Source organism: Calypte anna, chromosome 19, assembly GCF_003957555.1.
Source record: "Calypte anna isolate BGI_N300 chromosome 19, bCalAnn1_v1.p, whole genome shotgun sequence".
Lineage (NCBI taxonomy): Eukaryota > Metazoa > Chordata > Aves > Apodiformes > Trochilidae > Calypte > Calypte anna.
Window position 1 is genome coordinate 9,372,240 of NC_044264.1, and position 20,626 is coordinate 9,392,865.

A 20,626-nucleotide genomic window follows, 5' to 3' on the forward strand; every position below is an offset into this window, starting at 1 on the left:
ATCTCCCCCATTTCATCTTAATGAACCGTTTTCCTGTTATTATTTACCCCCACCCATCTGTGTTTGTTACCTGGGATATCACCAGGAAAACAAACCCTCCCTTCCACACCATTTCACCGCAGACACCCGGGGGACGCTTCAGGGAGAGAAAAAAACCAGAACCCAAACCCAAACCTCGTCCCCGTCCCCGCTCCCCTTTCCCGCTGAGCCCTCGTCGCTTCGGTGCATGGAAGGCGGAGGGGGCGTGGTTTAAATGGGCGTGGTGTTCATGGGCGTGGCCTGGATGGGCGTGGTCTGTATGGGCGTGACCTCGGGGTGCGGGCGGGCTGCGCATTGTGCGAGGCGGCGGTGGCGGGGCCGAACCGGGGCCATGGAGCGTTGGACCGGGCGGGTCGCGTTGGTCACCGGCGCCTCGGTGGGGATCGGGGCGGCTGTAGCGCGGGCGCTGGTGCAGCACGGGATGAAGGTGGTGGGGTGCGCTCGGAGCGTCGATAAAATCGAGGTACCCGGGGCTGGGGGGAAGGGATGGGCACCGCACCGGGGACATTTCCCTCCCTCCCGGTCGCCGGGGCTCTGGGGATCTCACGGAGCGGGGGGAGGTTGGGGTGGGGGCCGCTTCCCTCGCTCCCAACCGGGGGTTGGAGCCGGAGCCTCCCCGGGCAGCGCCGAGAGAGGAGCGGCCCCTCCGGAGTCCCCTCCCCGCTGCCCGGTTGGGTCCTCGGGTCCGAACGCCTGCGAGGGGGCAGCGGGAGGCGGGGACCGGCCCTTCACGGAGCCTCCTGGGGGTTTTATCCCCTCCTAAAAGGAGCCGGGACAGTGGGTTGGGAGTTGCCTAAGGAACAGGTTCCGTTTTGGGGGGGTTTTTTGGTTTTGTGAGCGACCTCTTCTCCAGGGTAAAAATAGCATCCCCTGTGCGGGGGTTGTGAGGAGGAGAGTGATGAAGGTGCCATAAAACCCCGTGGGGTGAAGGCGAAATGGGGTCTGGTCTGCATGCGGGGTTACTGCAGGTGGGGTTTCTCATCAGCTCCACTGCAATAGGAGTTTGGTTCCTGTGTTACTTGATGAGCATCTCCAGCTGGAGGTCAAAAACCTCAGGGTGCTGGGTTGGAAATAAAAGATGCTTCAACGAAATAGTTTCTGTGGGATGTTGTTTGGTAGCTGGATGTGTCAGTGGGCAGCGGTGTGAGCTGCAGCTTCTTTGCCTTTTAAAAAGTTTCCACTGGGGGAGGAAAAAAGTTCAAATCAACGAGTTTAAGTATTTTCACCTGGGTGGTTTGGTGCCTGCCCAGCCAAAGGGGATCTGTACCAACACCCAGGGTTTGCCTTTCCTTAGCAAAGGTGGTAGGGAATCACTGCTACAGGGGTGACCACACCAAGAACAAATTGTCCCAAAAAATCGTGGAAAAAAAAGGTTTGACATTGCTGGTGTTGCTGAGATGGGGGGTTAAATAAAGGAACTTTTTCCATGCTTTAGTGTGAATCAGAAAGAAACCAGAGAGGAGAAAATACACCAGGCAGCCTTATTTAACTGTCCTTGGGGGATTGCTTCTAATTTTGGACTTCCTGACGTTTTGATACCACGGTTTACAGGGAAAGCTGAGCTCTCCAGAGCCTTTCCCACGTGTGCCTCAGGGTGGTTAGGGCACTTTCAGAGCCAGGTCTCAGGAGGCTGTTTTAGCCTCACAGGACCTGGTCAAGGATGCTGTAAAGGATGCTGGTGCTTCCCATTCCCCTCCAAAAAGGTCTGAAAAATATTTTTCAATATTGGTATTTCCAGGATTGCCTTTTCTTTGGTTTTTCTCATTTTTGGTAAAGAATATCAATGTAACTTTTATTTTCTTTGGGTGCTTCAGAGGGGTTCACTTCCTTTCTGAGACTTCTCTGGCAAAAACACAGTGTAGGTTTCAGACAAGAGTAATGAGGTTCTGTGGTGTGCACATGTGCTGAATGTTTGGCACCCTCTGTTACTGTTGGGTTTCAAAACCTTGTGCTAAATACTGCAGATGATGTTTGTCCCTGCTTGGTTTTTAATCCTCTCCCCTCTAAGGACTGAGCTGTGTTTGCACCACAGGGTCGTTTGTTTTGCTGGGTGCCTGGGCTGTGTTTTGCTCTGTTGCTGTTCTGGTTTTCCTTATTGTGGAGCTGGTTTCCTTAAAGAGGAAGGAAAGCCTGGAGATGCTGCTGGGAAGGTGATGGAGCACGGGGTGGTGCAGGGACTCTGGGAACATGTCCATCACCTCAGCCTGGCTGCCAGGGATGCTGGGTTGGCTCAGGTGACTCCTGCTGTGCCTTCAGAGCAGAGTTTATGATAATTAAGCTTTCCTCCAGGAGGTTCACCTTATGCTTTTGTTCCTAGTTTAGTTTATTTTTTTAAAAAAGGAGGAAAATGCTCAGGTTTTGGAGCACTGAGCTCAGGCTGGCACTTGGGATTTTGGCTGTGGCCATCCCTAGGAGCAGGAATTGGTGTTGTGTGTGTGTGTGGGGTGGCTGTGCTGAAGCTGCCATGGTGGTGATGCAGCCAGAGCACATCTTGGGAGCTGCCAGCCAGATTCCTGCCCACTGGAAGGGCTTGGGATGCTCGGGGCAGTGGGAAGGGAATGGGGAGGGCTGTGCTGAAGATGCTCCCCCAGCAGCATGTCCTTCCCTTGAGTAGTTACTGTGGCACCAGATCTCCCCACAAAACACACTCTGTTCTCTCAGGCTGCTGGTTTTCCAAGCTGTTGTTGGTCAGGAGGAGGATGGCATCCTCGGTGGGGATTCCAAGGATGTGCTGAGTTGGGGAGAGGGGCTCGTGCAGGATGGGCACAGTGGCAGAGGGATGAGAGCAGGATGAAGGAGCAGAGGGTTTGGGGTTGTCAGAGGTGAATAAAGGAGAGGTTAGAGCATCACATCTGTAATTGCTGCAGGATAAACCTGAATAAGTTGTGAATGCCACTGGGGATAATGGTGTACAGAGGAGAGAAACCCAAAAATAAATCCAGGCAGCTTGAAATGGAAAGAGTGCAAATGGCAGGGTTTGAAACCAGCAATGCAGGCTCATTTGTTTTCATTAATGCTCTGCACTACTCATCCATTTTAAGGTAAAGTGGCTGGAACCATTCTGTGTGGTGCTTTTATAACCTACAGGAAAGTGGTGACTGAAAGAATATGTTGTGTGGATTTGAACTGGGGCAATAAATGCTATGTCAAGATTTCTTAATCTCTTGGAAGATCAGATAAGGGCTTGAGGCAAGATAATGAGGGAATTGCAAAGTATTAAACTTGTGTCATAACTCCAGTGCTCCTTATTTGACTTTTGAAATTAAAATGTTCATGGCTTACAAAACCTACAAGAATATCTTCTGGTGTTGTTTGGGGTTTTTTTCCCTCTGTAGAAAAGCCCCGTGCTCACCTTGCCTGGAGTTATTGCTCCAGCTGACCTCAGTGCTCCTGTTTCCCAACTGGATTTGGATTTCCTGGTCACAGTTTTGTCTGTGCAGGTGCTGGGGGCTGGGATTCCCCCCTCTCCTCCTGCCTCTTGTGACCCTTGTGTGTTCCCTTCTTGTGCCACTTGTGTGTGTGTGTGGGGACTCTGTGTGTGGCTCACCCAACAGTAACTTCAATATTCCAACACCAAGGATTAGAATGGATTTATTTTACTTTTGCATGCCAGGAGATAATTTGGGCTGGAAGCTTGTTTTAAATGAGGAGCCTGGAGGTACTACCAGCTGTCACAGGCTTTTTGGTGGGGGCTTTTTTACTGAGTCTTGTCTGCTTTTCAGATACCTCCATGTGTTCCAAGCCAGGACCAAGCCTCAGGGCCTTAATCAGGTAGCCAGGAGAGGTTTTTAGCAGCCCAAGCTTTGGTGAAAACTGCTTGCTGAGCACTTGGCTCTCCAGCCTGCAAGAGGACTTGCTGTGATTTCATGACTTCCTTACCTGGTGCAGAATCCTGGACAGGAGGCAGAGAGTTGCTTTTGGTGCCTTCACTACAAACTCTTCAAATTTCTCTTTTTCCCTGATGTTTTCCCTAAATTTGTATTTAATGCCTGACCCCTTGGAGCAGCACAAAAAAAGGGAGAGCACGGGACAGTGTTTCCCCTGCCCCAGCTGGCAAACCACTCCCTGGGCTTCTGTTCCTGAGTTTTATTTTGCAGAGTTCTTCCCCTGGTGTGAGGGAAGAGTTGGAGGGGTTTGTGGGGAATGCAGGGGATGGCTCTGGGGTAAAGGCATGGGGGAACTGGAGCAGCAGAAGGTAGGAGACAGGGAGCTGGTTCCAAGGAGTTTGAATTTGATGCTTGGTATTATACACTTTTTTTTTTTTTTAATTTTTTTTAATAGTTGTAAAGAGGGACAAAAGTGGTGTCAGGTCCCATTGCTGGCTGCCTGGGAGGAAGCTCCAGTTGGGTCAGTGCCTCCTGCTTCAGGTCAGGTCAGGCAGCACTCAGGTTTGCTGGATATCTTCCAGCAGCTCACTCATCCCTCCCCTACCTTGCTGTAAGGTGGCCAGAGGCATCTGTTACTTTATTTTTTTTTAAATTATGTGTTTGTTTATAGATTTTTTTTTCTTCAGTGCCCTCTGGTCTGCTTTGGGAATGTCTTGGTTCTGCTGGAGTTTTATTGGGAGTTTGGAGACACCAAATAAAGTGTCTGGCTGCTCCCTGGAAACCAGAGAGCATCCCTGGGGCAGCAGCCCCTGGGGCAGACCCAGAGGGGTGGGATGATGGTGAGGGAACCCTCTGCCCTCCCAGAGCATCAGGAGGAGGTGGGGACCCTCAGGTAATGGTCTGCTTCAAGGCATTGGAGAGGTTTAATCCTGATGTAATGTTTAAAAAAAAATAATAAAAAAAAATCCTTTCTTTGTTAAGAGAGCAAGCTGTGCAGGGAGCAATAAATGTGGTTTAAAAGACAAGGTTTAACCAATTAATTGTAATGCATTGGTGACAGGTATTGATCAAAGGTAACATTTATAACAGGGACTGTGTTGTCAAGGTTAGATCTTGCTCAAGGAGCAGCCCCTGATAAGCAGAGCTCTTGGCTGCAGGTTTGAGCAGAGCAATCTCTGGAGGTTGCTGCTTGTTCCAGGAGAAAGAGCTGGGCTGGGAGGAGGAGGAAGGAGCCGCTGAGCCTTCCTCCCAGGAGCTGAGCATCCTGAGGAGCCATGTGTGGGGCTGCCTCATCACCCCCCTGCTTAATTCATGGCAGAATTGTTGCTCAGTCCCTGAATGTGGAGCTAAATTACTTTGTGTGCAAATCACATTGATGGTGTGGAGCTCAACTGCCTGGAATTTTGGTCTCCCAGGTGGGATTCCTCTGCCTTACAGCCAGGGCTGGCTTTCAGAAGGTGCTCCTAAAAACCCAGGTTTTCCTCTGAGCCCACACTTCTCTCTTTTGTGCCTTACACCTATGTGGCTGAGTGTGAGAAATGTGAATTTTGGTGCCTGGCTCCCACCCTCCCCGTGCCAAAGGTGGAGGAGCTGCTGGTCACACTCATCATGGACCTCACTGCCCCCTCTCTCCCATCCTTCTGGTGTCCTGCCTGGTAGCCTGATAAATGATTTATTTTTTTTTTTCCAGGCAGGAGGAGCAGCTCCAGGCAGGAAAATCCCAAGCCAAGGTCCCCCTGTAAATGAATGAGCTTCAGAATCTCCTTGGCCTCTGGAAGGGCTTGTTTTGTGTTTGGTCTTGCCTCAGGACTGGTGGGTACCCATGGCCTCTGAGGTGCTTTTATTGCTGCTTGGCCCTGACCAGATCCTTCCCTGATAAATATGAAAGAGATCCTGTAATTGCTGGACTGAAGAGTGGGAACAAATGCTTTGCTGTCCCTGTGGTTTTCCTCAGACCTGAAGCTCAGGAGGCACGTGGGGAAAGGTTGCTTTTAAACTTCCCCCCCTAAATGTGCTTTTAAAATGTTTTATTGCAGCCCTCCCCTTCTCTGCTTCTCCTTGGGCTTTGCAGTGATACCAGGGTATGCTCAGAGCCCTAAAAATAAGGAATAGCTGAGCCTTTGCTGGGCTTTGGGGGATGTGGTAGGGCTCTTGCTCAGCCTCTGCCTTCCTTGGAAACAGGGCAGGGCAGGCAGCAGTCCTGTGCCTCAGTTTCCCTGTGTAACACCTGCCCTGGGAGCAGCAATCAGACATGGGAGGGATTTGTTGTTTGTTTGTTTGATTTTTTGGGGTTTTTTTTTTTTTGGTCTGATCTGTGTTTCAGGTTTGTAACTCTGGTGGTGGTTTTCCTGGGGCTTGTTAGAAAGCTGAAGCTCTGCAGAAGGCAGTGGCTGTGCCAGGAGTTTTATCCCTCTGGGTGTCCCTGGGGGAAGTGGTTGGGGTTGTCCTGGAATGAGGAGCTCCCTGGTGGGTTGTCATCTGCTGCTGCTTTGTCTCAGGGGTGGGGACACCAGGGCTGGGAAGAAGGAAAGGCCCTGATGAACTTGTGACGGAGCTGAGAATGGTCCTGAGTGTCCTCAGGATACTCCTGGCTCTTTCCCACGAGGGATGGTGATGTACTCAGTTATCACACACTTATTCAGGGTGGACTGATGGTTTCCACAGCCCTCTGCTCACACCCTGGATCTTCAGGGTGTCCCCATGCACCCCAGACCTCCACTGCTGCACGGTCAGGTGGTGCTTGATTTAATTAAAAGGAATAAATAGGTTGGTTTGGGGGTTTTTTTCAGAGGTGGGTTTGGCTGTGGTGGGGGTGACACAGAAGGCACATGCCATGATTTGTGGCATCTGCCCTCCAAGGGGTGTTGTTTGCAGAAGTCCCTGCTGGAATGGGCAGCAATCCAAGAGGGACCATCAGCCCTGCTGTGTGCTGGCCCTCAGGTGTCTTGGAGCAGCAACGTGGTCCTTGGCCCCTGGATGTAATGGCAGCTGAGATGGCAAGATGCAGTCTTCAGGCTTGGAATGAGAGTCCCAGGTTTTTTAGGGAAGGGAAGCATCTCCCTGTGGATGTGTGTTGGAGCTGAAGAGCAGGCAGGCACCTGGGATGCTTGGTTTAGGCTCATCACAGCTCAGAGGAAGCAGGAGAGATTGCTCTAATGAGCTGTCACCCTGGGAGTGGTGTGTTTCCTCCTCCCCCATGCCAGCCTGGAGCAACGTGATCTGAGCAAACAGTGGAAAAAAAAAAAAAAAAAAAAAAAAAAGAAATAAATCTTTAGTGCCTTCAGCTCTGAGGGGTAAGGAGTGGTTGTCTGGGTGCCTGAAGGGAGCAGCAGGGATGTTGGGGCAGTTTGGTTTGTGTGTCATTGTAAATGTAAAATAGAATGAGCTAGGAAAAAAATATCTTGGGTGTTTAGCTACTGAAAAAGTGCAGGGAACAAAGAGAGTTGGAAAAAAGCAGCAGGAATCTGGAGCAGTCTACTGGGAAGATGTGACCTCTGTTTAGCAGGGGGATGCTCTGAAACTGGTGCTGCTCCTTCTCCATCCATACTAGGTCTGGTTTGGGTGCCTCCAGCTGAGTACTGCGTGTTTGTTCTTCCCTATAAATTCTATTTTCTGAGCTTTCCCATCCCCAGCCTTCTGCTTTCTGCTCTGGAGCAGGGACAGATCTGAGCTGAGGAGCATGGATTGGTGACAGTCAGCCCACAGCATGGATTTCAAGCTCACCTTAGGAGAATCACTTCATTTGAAACCTTCTTTTAGATTCCTGTCTGGGCACCCAGAGCTTGGCAAAAGAATCTGGAGGAATTGTAATATTCCTCCCTGGATCATAGGGAGGGAAAAGGCCCCAGGTCCCTGGCAGCAGCAGGAAGGGGCTCAGTGTGATTATCTGCATTTTACAGATGGGGAAGCAGCTCTGAATCTTGCCCCTGGTCACAGAGCACACTATGGAAATAAACCCCAGTCTGGGGCCTTATTCACTGGATATCTCTTCCTCTATTATGCTGTTGCACTGGTATTAAATCTTAATTAAAAGAAGCCTCAAACTTGCCAATCAGTCAAATGAAAGGATTTGTAAGCCCCCAGCTTTATTTCACAACTGTGATGCTGCTCGTTGGGATTTTTCTCCTTCATTTCCTTTAGATGGCAAAAGTAATTGGGGTGACTTCAGTTTCTTTCCAGTTGGTTTCTTGGTTTTAAACATAAGCTGAATCAGTAGGATGCAAGAACCTGTGATGAGTGGCAGGCTAGATTAAAAATTACCTAATGGCTCTTCTGGCTTTAATCTCTCTGAACTAAATGTGGCTGAAGTTAATAGGATGGTTTCCCAAATAAAGCCCTACGTGACTCTTCTTTTTTCCCTATCCTTAGGAGTCCCTTTAAATGTTTTTATCAATTAGTTTTGTAAAATCATTTTGCCAGGACTGAATCCAAACAGGTGGCACTGTGCCCTCCCCAAGTGTCCTGCATGCAAAGAGCATTAACCCCTTCTTGGGAGGGCCCAGGCACTGTTAACACGTGGAAAATGGACTGTAAATGAAAGAAATCCTTTTAGCCCTTTAAGAGGAACTAAAGAGTGTACAGGTAGCAGTGTGACCAGGTATTTTTCTTTGTCTGTCTTATATGTAGGTAGGTGCTGGGTGTTTTGAGGCTCAGGTCTCCTTTCAGATCTCCTTTCAGATCTCCATCTGCAGGGGCACTGGCCCACTGCTCCTCTTCTGTGTTGCAGTTGCTCTCAAGTTGTTTATGAAATATAGAAAAATAGCTTTTTTTCTTTTATTTTATTTTCCCTTCTTGTGTGTTTGGTGTGCCTGAAGTGGATTGAGCAGTAATTAATGCAGGGGGTGCTCTGAAAAACTATTGCAAGCTCCCAAATTCAGGGAGTTGCCTTGTAGAAGTTTTCTCTTGCAACCCTTGCCTGCAGTTGATGTTTCTTTGAAGAGCCTGTGATGATTCTTTCTCTCGAGGTGGCTGAAGCACGTTCAGCTCTGCCTGGGTGTCAGTGGTGTTCAGCACTTCACTTTCAAAGAGAATTTGTTAACACAAGTGTAGGCTGGGAGATGAAAGGATCCACGTTGAGGCTCATTTGAAGCTGTGAGACACCAGACAAGAAGAGAAGAGATCTTGAGGGATACTTGATTGCTCTGGTCAGTTGTGGCAAAGAGCTTTCTCTTGGTGTATCCAAGGCATGAGCCAAGGAGGATGCCTGGGGGAAGAGGATGGGCAGCTCCACCACAACAGCCACTGCTGTCCTGAGCACCCCTCAGCTCGTCTGCTGCTTCATCCCAGTGGGGTTGAGGCCCTGTCTGTCCCCACTGAGGGGACAGCTGAACATGGAAATGGAAATATTAAAGACAACATTTCCCTCTGGGATGGAGGTGAGCTTGTTTGCCCTTTCCCATCCATGCTGATGAGCCCTCCTCCCTTCCAGCCAGCTCTCCTCTTCTGGGGAGATTCATCCCAGTCCCTCGTGCTTGTGTTTCTCATCTTTTAAAGTCATTGCCATTGCTTGATCTGAGTTCAGCTGGAGCAGTTCCTGCCACAAGCTGGAAGGTGTTTCCTCCCTGCTGCTCTGGGATGCAGGATGCTGCTCAGTGATGCACCAGCCCTCCTCCAAGAGCAAATTAAGATCATACTTCTGGCTATGACCTGGTGAACAAAGAATCAAAAATACTAGCCATGAGGCAGGGTACTTCACAAGCAAATAGTGAATGGGATGGATCCCTTAGTGGAGTGCTTGAGTCTGAGCACTGGGGTGGAGAGAGCTCTGAAGCTGTTACCTTGATGCCAGGTTCTGAAGAACATGGCTGAAGGGCTCCTTGGCTATTTTTCCCTCCTCCATCCATCCCTGGAGTGGTGTAGCACCTTCCAGCAGGTCTCCAGACTGCTTTCAAATTTCTAAATGCTGCTCTTGCAGATTTTCCCCCTCCCTAAATGTTTTCTCAAGTGTGTGCTCTGATCATGAAATAGTGTCTATTTTTCTTGTATTATCAGCACACAATCACCAAGATTGCATGCACAGCACAGTAAAACCAGACCCAGAGGGGTACAGAGAGGCTCAGTTCAGTCCCAGGGGCATCTTAGTTCTCCATCAAGCAGAGATATTGTCAAGCCCAGCCCAAGCAGAGGTGTCCAGAGTGTGTGATGCTGTTGGGCTGTATTGATCTCCAGGCTGATCTCAGCATCTCAGTCCCCTTCTTGCCTGGTGATGTGAGCTATAATAATAATAATAACAATAATAACACCACTAACAACCCTTGTGTTGCTGCAATGCCTTCCCTGAAGCTGTCCCCTCCAGCACAAGCTTCTTGGTGGTGTCTCAGGTGGCCCTGGGTGCTGTGGCTCCTGGTCCAGTTTCCCCTTTCTGGCTGAGCTTCAGGGTAGGTGCTGGGCTGGGGCTGGGATATTCAGCAGCCACTTTTCTTTGCTGTTCCTTGCTCCCAGCCTCGCTCCTCCTTTTTCTAACCAGCTGTGAATAGTCTTGGCATGCAGGAGGGGAGGCAGAGCAGCCTCTGGCACCAGAGCAGCTTTTATTGCACCCCCCGAAATGTCACGGCGGCGAAGGCGTTGCAGGGATTTGGTGGAGGTTTGTAGCCAGGGTCCAGCTCTCCCCAGGAACCAGACATCACGTGGCTCTCTCCTGGCGCTGGGAGCTGTCACTGTCACCAATATGACACATCAAGGGATGAGATGCTGCTTCTCATTAGCATCAGGGGCCACAGGGCATCCTCGGGAGGATGCGGCGCTGCGGCTGTTGCGTCGGCAGCTCTTGGCCTTTCCTTTGCTTGGTGTCACTCAGCCTCCTCAAAGACCTGGATCTTTGGGATAATGGTTGGGAATGCCTAACGAGGAATTGCCAGGCATGCCCTGTTTGAGTGGAGCAGACCTGCAGCCCCCTGCCCTGGCTGTATTTCTTTGTGTTTTCCCAGCACCTGCTCACCCCAGTGCTGCCTGGGGTGCTGGGTGGGTGCAGAGGGTCCTCAGGTTTAATAACTGGGAGGCTGAAGGGCTCAGGTCCTCATCCATATTGAGGCTGCTTTTTTAGTTCATTAGCATTTACAATGATTCTTCCCCAGTGCCTGCTCTTACAATGGGCTCTGCAGGAAGCTGCTGGGTTTTGTTAGCCCTGGGGTGTGTTTTCAAGCAACTGGCAGGAGAGGAGGAGGCTGATGGTTGGTTCTTTTTTTTTTTTTCCCCTTTTCCCTAGAAATTGGCAGCTGAATGCCAGAGCGCCGGCTACCCCGGGACCCTCATCCCATACAAGTGTGACCTCTCCAATGAAGAGGAAATCCTTTCCATGTTCTCTGCCATCAGGACCCTTCACCAAGGAGTTGATGTCTGCATCAACAACGCGGGGCTGGCTCGCCCAGAGCCCCTGCTCTCAGGGAAAACAGAGGGCTGGAGGACAATGATAGATGTGAGTAGTGCCTCAGGAACTGGGCTAGGGTTGTATTTCTTCTGGACAGCAGCACCAATGTCCTCACCTGCTGATTTCACACCTGCAGAGCTGAGGAGCTGCTTCCCACCTGGCTCTGGCATGGCCCAGCTTGGCTGGGGAAGCAGAAAGATCTCACACTTCTGAGCTACTTGCCTTCACCTGGGAGTATGGAAACACTCAAAGCCTTCAGTAGCACTTTTTCCTTGAGTTCAGTGGCTTTCTAAAGAAAGAGTGATGAGCCTCCCATTTTTTTCTTCACTAAAACAGGAAATTGAATGTCAAGGACTGGCTTCTGTAGCTAATCCTGTTAGTTGTAGCAGTGGGCTGTAGAATGGGTGGATTCATTTTGGTTTCAAAACCTGCAGTGTTTTTTGTCTTTATAGCTTAATTTTCTGCCCATAATCTGGTTAGAGCTGGGTGTGAATGAAGCAATTTCATACACCAGGCTGGGAGCTGATGCCACCAGCACTGCTCCCTGGGTGCTGCTGTCCTGAGGTGCTGCTGCACATCTTTTGGGGACTTCTCCACCTTTTATCATTATGTGGTGGCCCTTTTCTGGACATGGCAGCCATGGCCTTTGGTATGGCCCATTCTGCAGCTCTGGCTGGAACAGGAGCTTTTCACAGAGGGGATTTTCCCCTCCTCCTTTTGCATGGTAAAGTTTCATCCATGTCAGAGCAAGGGCTGAACTCAGAGCTTGCAGTAAACCTTGGAGCAGCTGTGGCAGCTTGTCCCAGGGAAGGAAAAGACATCCCTGTTGGAAAAGCAGAGTGAGCTGGGACACTCCTGTGGCATCCAGCAGCAGCTTCAGGGGATGAGTAAAGCAAACCAGAGAGGTACAGCAAGGCCCCAAACTCCTGCTGCCAGGGCAAGAGCTGCCACATCCTGGCTGATTAAGTTCTTGTTAGGATTTTTAGGCCAGTCTGCTGGCTGCTCAGCTTTGTCTGCCCTGGCCAGGCTTTTGTGGGTTGTCCAGCCTGGGTCACTGCACAGCCCTTTCTCCCTGTCCCCTGTTGCCATGGAGTCTGTAAAGAAAATGAAGTGAAGTGTAGCTGAGCTGAGCTGCTGTGAAGCAGAGCACTTCCCAAGGTTGTTTTGCTGCCAGCCTGACCCTCTGGGTCACCTGCACCTTGTAAATTCCTTGTCCTGGGATCTTGTGTGGTTTCTGCATGTCCCTCACCCCAGGTTCTCTTTGTTCTGCTGACCTTTTGTTCTTTGGGAGGTGGGCAGCTGGGGGACACCTGGGGCTTTCACCTCCTGAGAACTCTTCAGTGCTCCTTTCCTTGGCTGTGAAGGTGGGAGCTCCCATGGCCTCACCCTCCACCACTTTTAGGGAGCAAGATTTTGGGACAGTGATTGTTCTGTGTGAGATGCTCCCAGGTTTGGTGTGGAGTGCCCTGAGCTGGGGTTTGAGAGCCTGTGGGTGCTGCTGTCTGCACCCTTCATGGTGATGGATGGGTGGGAGGGGAGGCAGCTTCACAAAGGCAGGGTGAGGAATCCAGGCTGGGGAATGTTTTATTCCCAGGGGTGAGCTGTGTGGCTGTATCTGCTCTCATTGACAAAAATGCTTTTGTAGCCCTGGGAGCAGACTGAGACACCCCAGCTTCATTTCCTGGCAGGTTTTTTTTCCTCCCAGCAGCTGCTGGGGTTGCTCTTGGTTTGTGTGTAATTCTCTGAACAACACTTACACCTTGAAGGTGAAGACCCTCCAGAGCTTCACCCACCTCAGCCTACACAGCCTGGCAAGCCTGTGGTTTGCTTTTCAGCCTGGTGGGAAGCAGCAGAAAATAGCTCAGGGATTTTCCTTTTGCCATCTGGCCTCAGTTTTGTGTCTGGAACCTCCCAGCTTGGGAATCTTGCTCTCCAAGCGTGGGCAGAGCAGGGTGCAGGGAGGGATGTGCAGTGACAGGGAAACACTCCAGCCCCAGGGAAACACTTGCCAGGCCTGATTTTTTCTGCATGCTCTGAAGCTCTCAGAGGGTCAGGACAGGGGAAGGTTGCCAGCACTTTTCACGGGCCACTGGGCTTTGCAGAGCTGAGTGGGAGCAAGGAGGCTCCTGCCAAAGGTCCCTCGGAGCGTGTTGCAGAGCAGCAGGGTGGGAGATGCTGCTGGAGAGTTTCTGTGTGGGCTCTGCAAGACAGCCATCAATCTATTGATTGAGGAGGCATTAGGGCTTTAAATTAAAGGCATTTTTTTTCTTTTGGGGAGATCAGTTTTTGCTTCCATGCATTTTTTATGAGCTTGGAGGCTTTGTCTCCTTCCAGGCTCTCCTCTGGGTACACATATCCCATTAAATTTCTTTCTGTACATCTAACAGTCAAAATCATCTTATCATGTACTTATTCATCCTCTTTTTATTTATTTTTTTTAAATCCATTTATTCATTGTCTGGTACTTCTTCCCATGGGGCAGCTGCATCTCCTGTTGGGAACTGGTGTGTGCCAGGGAGGGGGCACAACCCCAGCCCCTCATCTTTAGGGTTCTTAGGGTTCTTTCCCCCTTCCCTCTCTCTGAGTTTCTGAGCTTGGGCTTGCCAGGAGGCTGGAGCAAAGTCCTGATCCGTGCAGGAGTAGCTGTGTACACACTGACTCCAGACTCTGGGATTTTAACAGCTCCTTCACATTTTACCTACTGACCTTTACAGCCAGGAATTCCAGCTGAACTTTCTGTTTGTGCTGTTCAGGGCACAAAGCACTGCAGCACACATCCTCTCACTCCTCTACACACTAAATAGGTTTGTTTCTTCTCAGGATAATTCACTGACCAGCAAGGCTCTGCTCTTCTTGCTTTTATCCACCAACTGTGCTGAGATGTTTCCTGAAACCTGTGTTTTAATGCTAAAATAATAAAAAAACCCAACAACTAGGAGCTGGGATATTAATTTTGATGCCTTAGAAAAGGCTGATTCTGGGAAGTGAAGAGGCTCAGCACTTCCAGGCACAGGATCTTTTATGTTCTCCCAACCTGGCAATGGGAAGTCATTAATTCCTAGGAAATTTGCCTTCATTGGTGCTGCTGGGCTCACACAGGTGGCAGCCACAGCCCTGCTGCCCTGTGCCACATGCTGGGTGAAGCACAGATTGCCCTCTTTGCTAAGGGACCTTTGAGCCTTTTGTTCTTAAAATAGGAACAAGGCTGAAAAAAAGTCTTGCCCTGGGTATTTGTAACCCCATAGCTTTTAGATTGTGTCTCCCAAAGTGACACAGCCCTAGGACCTGCTCATTCCCCAGGCCTGCTTGAAGGTTCCTGAGTGCCTGTACTGCATTTTAAAATGGGATTTCACCCAAGAATCCTCTGGATGCTGTTGGGAAAAGGCAGCAAGGCCATCCCAGGCTGTTGTTGTGTTGTAGCAGTGTGTTACACAGGCTCTGGACTTCCCCTTGTGGCTGCTGAATAGCATCTTGCTTTACCAGCAGTGGAGATGTTGTAACTCTGCTCCCAGAAGGGATCAGTGCTCAGTCTGAGCTCAGGCTTTAGGTGATGTTACCCTCTAGTGGCTACAGGTGGAGCCTCCAGAGATGCTGTTTCTGCTGGGTTCAGAGTGTCCTGGGGCAGGAGGGACACAGGGATGTCTTTTGCCATGAAGAATTTTGATGCTAAGAGCTGCCAGGATCTGTACCTGAACGGGCTTGGTTACCATAGGCTGGAGCAGGTTACTCCTCCTCTCCTTGACCTTTCCCAAAGCCTTCAGATCCTCTGCCTGCTCAGGGCTTCACTCCAGTGCTGGATTGATCATAAGATCAATTCTCCTGACATGTCTGCTGTGTGCACACACACATCTTTGACTGGTGCCAGGGGATTTATCTCTGTAGTTCAGGTATGATGGCTGAGAAATCCAGTGGTGACTGTGCTCAACCCAAGTGCTCTTGGATGAGGGTGATGATTCTGCTTGGTGTGTTCCCTGGGTGCTCCAGGAGCCAAGCAGGATGCTATTTATCTGGTGCCAAGGCAGAAACTTATAAGCCCTGCCTCTTGGAATGAGCAGAAATAGTGTCTGAGACCAAAGCAGTGACCAGAGGATCTGTCAGCTGAGCCTTGCAGAATCACTGCACCCTCTGAGGCCTTGCAGTACTTACACCTCTCAAATCCAGCCCTTTCTGCCTCTTGTTTTCTGGTCTCCAATCTACTGTTCTTCTCCTGCATGTCCTTTGTGCCTCATTCTAGTTTATAATTTCACAGCAGGGGTAGCCAGCCCTCTGCTCCAGCCTTAGTTCACTCTCCCCATGGCTTTGTTCCTGCTGCTCCTCCCATTTGTAGTTGCACCTGACTTCTGATTCACCAGAAATTTGATATTTAGTTCACAGTGCTGTTTTCAGACTTGCCTGGCCTGCTCATTTTGCCAGGAATGTGTTAAATAGGCCCTGCCAGTGTGTCCTGCCTTGACATGGTTCCATCCTTTCTAGGAGGCTTTGGCAGACACCTTCTATTTTTCAGCTGCTTTTCCAGATTTAAACCACTGGAAGCTTGAGCAATGAGTGCTGGGGATGAGAGATCTTGCACTCACCTCTGGGTACTTTGATTTCCCTCTCTCCATCTTCCTGGGAACTTTGACTCCCTGTTTTATGGTCAGCAAATGCTGGAGGCATCAGTGTGTTAGCAGTGGCACATGGCAGGGTGACAGAGCTGAACCCAGCTGGGATGTGCTGAGCAGTGCTGGCCCAAAGAACTCTGGAAAACTCTGGGTCCAGGTGCCAGGGAAGGGCTGCAGGTCCTCAGTGTCTGCTGCTTTTCTCTCCTCTTAGGTCAATGTGATGGCTGTGAGCATCTGCACCCGGGAGGCCTACCAATCCATGAAAGAGAGGAACATTGATGATGGGCATATAATTAACATTAACAGGTATTCAGGGGGCAAATCTGGGGTCAGCCATATGTACTTTTGCCTCCCCAACTTGCAGAGAGGATTTGGGTGGTGAAGCTTTAACCTTGGAGTGGACTGATGGTGCCCAAGGAAGGGTTTTCCAAGGATTGCAATGGTTGATTTGCCAGTCTAAGTGAAAGAAAAACCAAACCAGGGAGAAAAGGATAATGCCAACCACTTGTGGTGACCCAGGGCTGAAGACTGAAACTTCTTGACCAGCTCCTGACAACATCTGTGCTGAGAGGAGCCTCTCCTGATGCCCTTTCCCTGCAGGAGGGGGGAAATCCTCACCTCTCCCCCGTGTCTGTGTCCAGGAGGATGGTTTAGCATCCCTTGGGTTGTTTTCTCAGGACCCTGCTTTGCCTCCCCAGTGCTCAACACCTCCCTTTCTGCTCTCTCCTCAGCATGAATGGCCACAGTGTTGTGCCCCAGTCAGTGGTGCATTTTTACAGTGCCACCAAGTATGCAGTCACAGCCCTGACAGAGGGGCTGAGGCAAGAGCTCCGGGAAGCCAGGACCCACATCAGAGCTACAGTGAGTACCCAGGGCTCCCCTCCTCCTGGCTCCATGGGACAGGGCTTTTCCCTCTGGAGAAAATTAAAGGTACCTGTCCCAGGAGTTGTTAAGGCCAAACCTGCTCTCTTAAACCATTCCCCTAGAAAAAAACAGTGGAGAAGGTTTTGGGTTGGTTTGGGGATTTTTTTTTTTTGGCTTTCCCAGTGCTAATGATTTCTCTCTTTTTTTTTTTTTTTTCTGATTCTTTCACTGAAGGGGAATTACAAATCCTATTAGGATGTGCTCTGCTCTTTTCCAGTGTATATCTCCAGGACTGGTGGAAACAGGCTTTGCTTTTAAACTTCATGATAATGACCCCGAGAGAGCTGCTGCCACCTATGAGAGCATCCGGGTAGGACATGGAGAAATGAAAACGGAGGGAAGTGGCTCTGTCTGTGGCTTAACAGCCTCTCTCCTAGTTACTGTCACAAGGAACTAGTTCTGCAGAGTGCCCAGTGCTTTCCAGGTTGTAATAAACATTCCCAAGGTCTCAGCACTCAACCCTCTGATTTACACACTTACACACTATGTAAATCTTCATTCAGGTTCAGTTTCCAACTCCCTGTATTTTTTCCTTTACTTTTGATGTCCTATCAGCCAGCTTTGACACTTGGCAGTAAATGACTTCTTTATTGAAGATAAAATAAGCAAACATCCCTGCACAAGAAGAACTGTGTTGTCTTGCAGGTGGCTGGCACAGGATTCCTTGTGCTCCTCTGGTAATTCTTGATAAGGATGGTGATGCCTGACCTGGCAGAATTACTGTGACAGTAGTAAGATTATTCACAGCAAATGGAGAATTATCACACCAACCACATCCTTTGTTAAGTTTGCAATGGGGTTTTTTTTTTTTCCTGCTTGCTTGCACCTTTCTGCCATGCCCCAGTGACATCCCCATTACTGATGGTTGGGAAAGAAGTGATCTTGGGGTTAACTTCCTGAGGAGCCCTTGGACTAAGGATCCCTTTCCTGTCTTTCCAGTGTCTTAAAGCTGAAGATATGGCTAATGCTGTCATATATGTCCTCAGTGCCCCCCCTCATGTACAGGTAAGCTGTGGCTGGGGTGGGCTGGGGGGTGGGTGCTGAGGGAGCTGCTGCTGATCAGGGGTTCAGGTGCTGTGTCAGCCCTGGGCTCAGTGCAGATATCCCCAGGCTGGGGATTAGCAGTGATGATGTTTGCTCACACTTCCCTGATGGCAGCTCTGGGATTGGGCTGCCCAGGCTGCTCGTAGCCCTCTGGATCCAGCAAAAGCTGCTCTGAGCCCAGGGAAAGCCTGCACAGGGCAGAGAGGATGGGATATGGACATGTTGGCTGGGTTTGGTACCATCTGAGGTTTGCTGGCACTGTTACAGCAGAATCAGGTCTCAGCAGCTGCCAAATGCTGTGTTGGGCCTGATCCTGCCAAGTGCTGTGCCCCTTCCCAAGGGGGGTGTGAGGTGCCAGAGGGAATTCCCTGCTGGGAAACAAGGAATGAGTGAAGAGCTTTGATCTGGAGGCAGGAGCAGACAGGAGGCTGTGTCAGAGTTTAGTGTAGGCAACATAAAAGCTCCTCTTGCAAAAAGCAAACTTTGGTCACGAGAGGTTCAGCAGCCCCTCACGTGAACTCTGCTCCTTTGGAGCTGTGCTGTTAAGGAGGGTAAAGGAGTTTGGCAGGGAATAAATCCAGCTGAGGCTCAGATATTAGAGGAGCTGGGGGCAGCTGGGTTTAGGTTCTGAGTGGCAGCCAATTCCCCTGGAGTAAGCTGGAAAACAGGGGTCTGGATGCAGGATTCCCACCACCTGAGTGAGGAAAGGACCAAGGACACACACTGGGGTTTGGTCATGCTCTGTGATTTATGAACTCACTCACCAGGTTCATCAACACTGTGATCCATTAAAACAATAGCATCCAAGTCCTTTGGATTGTCAGAGATGGCAAAAAGCAGCACGTGGAAAATACTGAGGAATCTGCAGAGATTTCTGAGGGAATGGGGGGAAACCTGGTCAGAAACTGTGGGTGTAGAGATTTATACTGTAAAAGAGACTCCCCAGAGGTAAAGGGAAAAGGGGTAAACTGGTGGTGTTCAGATCTCACCCAAAAGCATCCCACTGGGGGGGAAGAGAGGCTCAGCCTCCTGACTGATCCCGGGGGTCAGGGCTGTCCCTGCAGCAGTGTCTTCCCTGGCATCTCTCCCCACACTAACTATTTTTATACTATTTTACCTGGCAGGTGGAGCTTGAGTGTCTCTAGCCAAGCATATCTTTATTGTGGTTGGTGCCAAGTTCTCTCACTTCACGTTTAAAGGGATAGGCAACAAAAAAATTCAGTGCACAGCCTCCCCCAGGGGTGGAGGTGGGTGACTTGAGGGATAGAGGTGTGGGGTTTGTACTAAAATGAAATGAGAATGAGCAACATCTATGGTAGTCATGCTCCAAATGCTGTACCTTTATTAAAGAGCACAAATGCAGCCTGGGCCATCTCTAGCAATTATTCCCCAGGAGCAAAACGTGGGCATCCTGACACTGGCTCAGCAGGGATAGCTGAGCTGACCTCTTTGTCTTAAGAGGATAAAAAGTCCTGCCTGGGGCTGATCAAGCAGTGCTTCTGCTTGACCCTCCTTGAGCAGGATCAAACTAAAGACTTTTGACCCATGGGAGTCTGTAATCTGTGTCATCTCACACCCCTTTCTGCACGAGGTTGTGCTTTGATCCCTTCTGCCAAAGGCAGAGCACTCACATTCACCTTTATTTATTTATTCATCTCAGGGAGCTCAGGAGCTTCCTTCATCTGCAACATGGGAATGCCCAGTGCAGGATTTAAGCTGGACTCAAGTGCTCCAGTAAAATCCTGTGTTTTTTCCAGATTGGAGATATACAGATGAGGCCCACAGAGCAGGTATCCTAGCAAAGGAAGAGGACCAGGAGCAGCACTGTGTATCCACTCCACTTCAAACCCTCTGGCAATTGGAGTTCCCTTGGTTGGCTGGCAACGTTGGAATCAGAGGATCACCTTGGAAGAATTATTTTTCTCTCCCTCTCTCTGAGCTGGTGCTGGTGCTGAGCCAGTTTTACAAAAAAAAAAAAGAAAAAAGAAAAGAAAAGAAAAAAAAGTGGGTCTCTTTTCTTCCCCACTCATTTCTGCAGCTGTAAAACGTGTTTGAAAATAATGCAGGGAAGTGGTTTGGGGAAGGTTGTTGTATCCAGGCTGGTTTATTCTGCCTTTTGCTTTCTTTTCAAGGTTTGTATGATCTCATTTGCTGATGCTGTGTCTGGACATAGGTGAAGTGGCACGAGGTGTCTGCCAGCTTCAGTGTGCTTAGGGTCTGAGATTTTCAGTGGATGTTGTACCTGAATCCATCTGGTCTGGGGGTTTATTTTCCTGGGGCTGATTCCTGATGGTAACCACGCATGTGATATTTTCTACTTTCATACTCCACTGCCCTAAACCCAGTGTCCAACCTCAGCCTCCTCCCCAGATCCCCCTTCCCTCTTCACATGGATGATGCCTGCCAAGCTGGAGGAAGTATAAATGTGTGTGCTTGCTGCTTCTCTTTATTTCTAGGTAGGTAGGTAGGTAAATAGTTGGAGGAAACCCACCTGTACCCCTGCAGGTTAGGATGATCATTTAAGTGGCATAGTTACAGTAAGAGTGAGTTGTGTGGTACTTTTAATAAAAGCTAAATGTGTGCTGTCTTGTGATCACCTCTATCCTTGGTATCATCTCCCAGCACTCTTGGTGGTTTTGTGGGTGCTATTTGCATGCATTGACACTTTTCTGGAAGTATTGGTCAGTCTTAGAGAGCTGTATGGTGCTGTGGAAATGCTGAGGAGCTGAAGTGTTGGGAGTTTATGTGCAGAGATAAAAACTCAGAGAGAGGGAGAGAGAGAACTGAACTGAAGGTGCCCAAACTGAGAAGAGATCAGCAGGGAC

General features: G+C 49.7%; 1 protein-coding gene across 1 annotated transcript; it reads left to right on the forward strand.

Annotated features, from left to right (window-relative positions):
* Window positions 1-369: 369 nt before the first annotated feature.
* Window positions 370-19,664, forward strand: DHRS11 (dehydrogenase/reductase 11). Its single transcript, XM_008492329.2, has 7 exons — window positions 370-502; window positions 11,071-11,280; window positions 16,045-16,139; window positions 16,565-16,694; window positions 16,975-17,067; window positions 17,697-17,762; window positions 19,559-19,664. Exons 1-7 carry the CDS (start codon window positions 371-373, stop codon window positions 19,598-19,600), a joined length of 768 nt encoding a protein of 255 aa, XP_008490551.1. The 5' UTR covers window position 370; the 3' UTR covers window positions 19,601-19,664.
* Window positions 19,665-20,626: the final 962 nt, after the last annotated feature.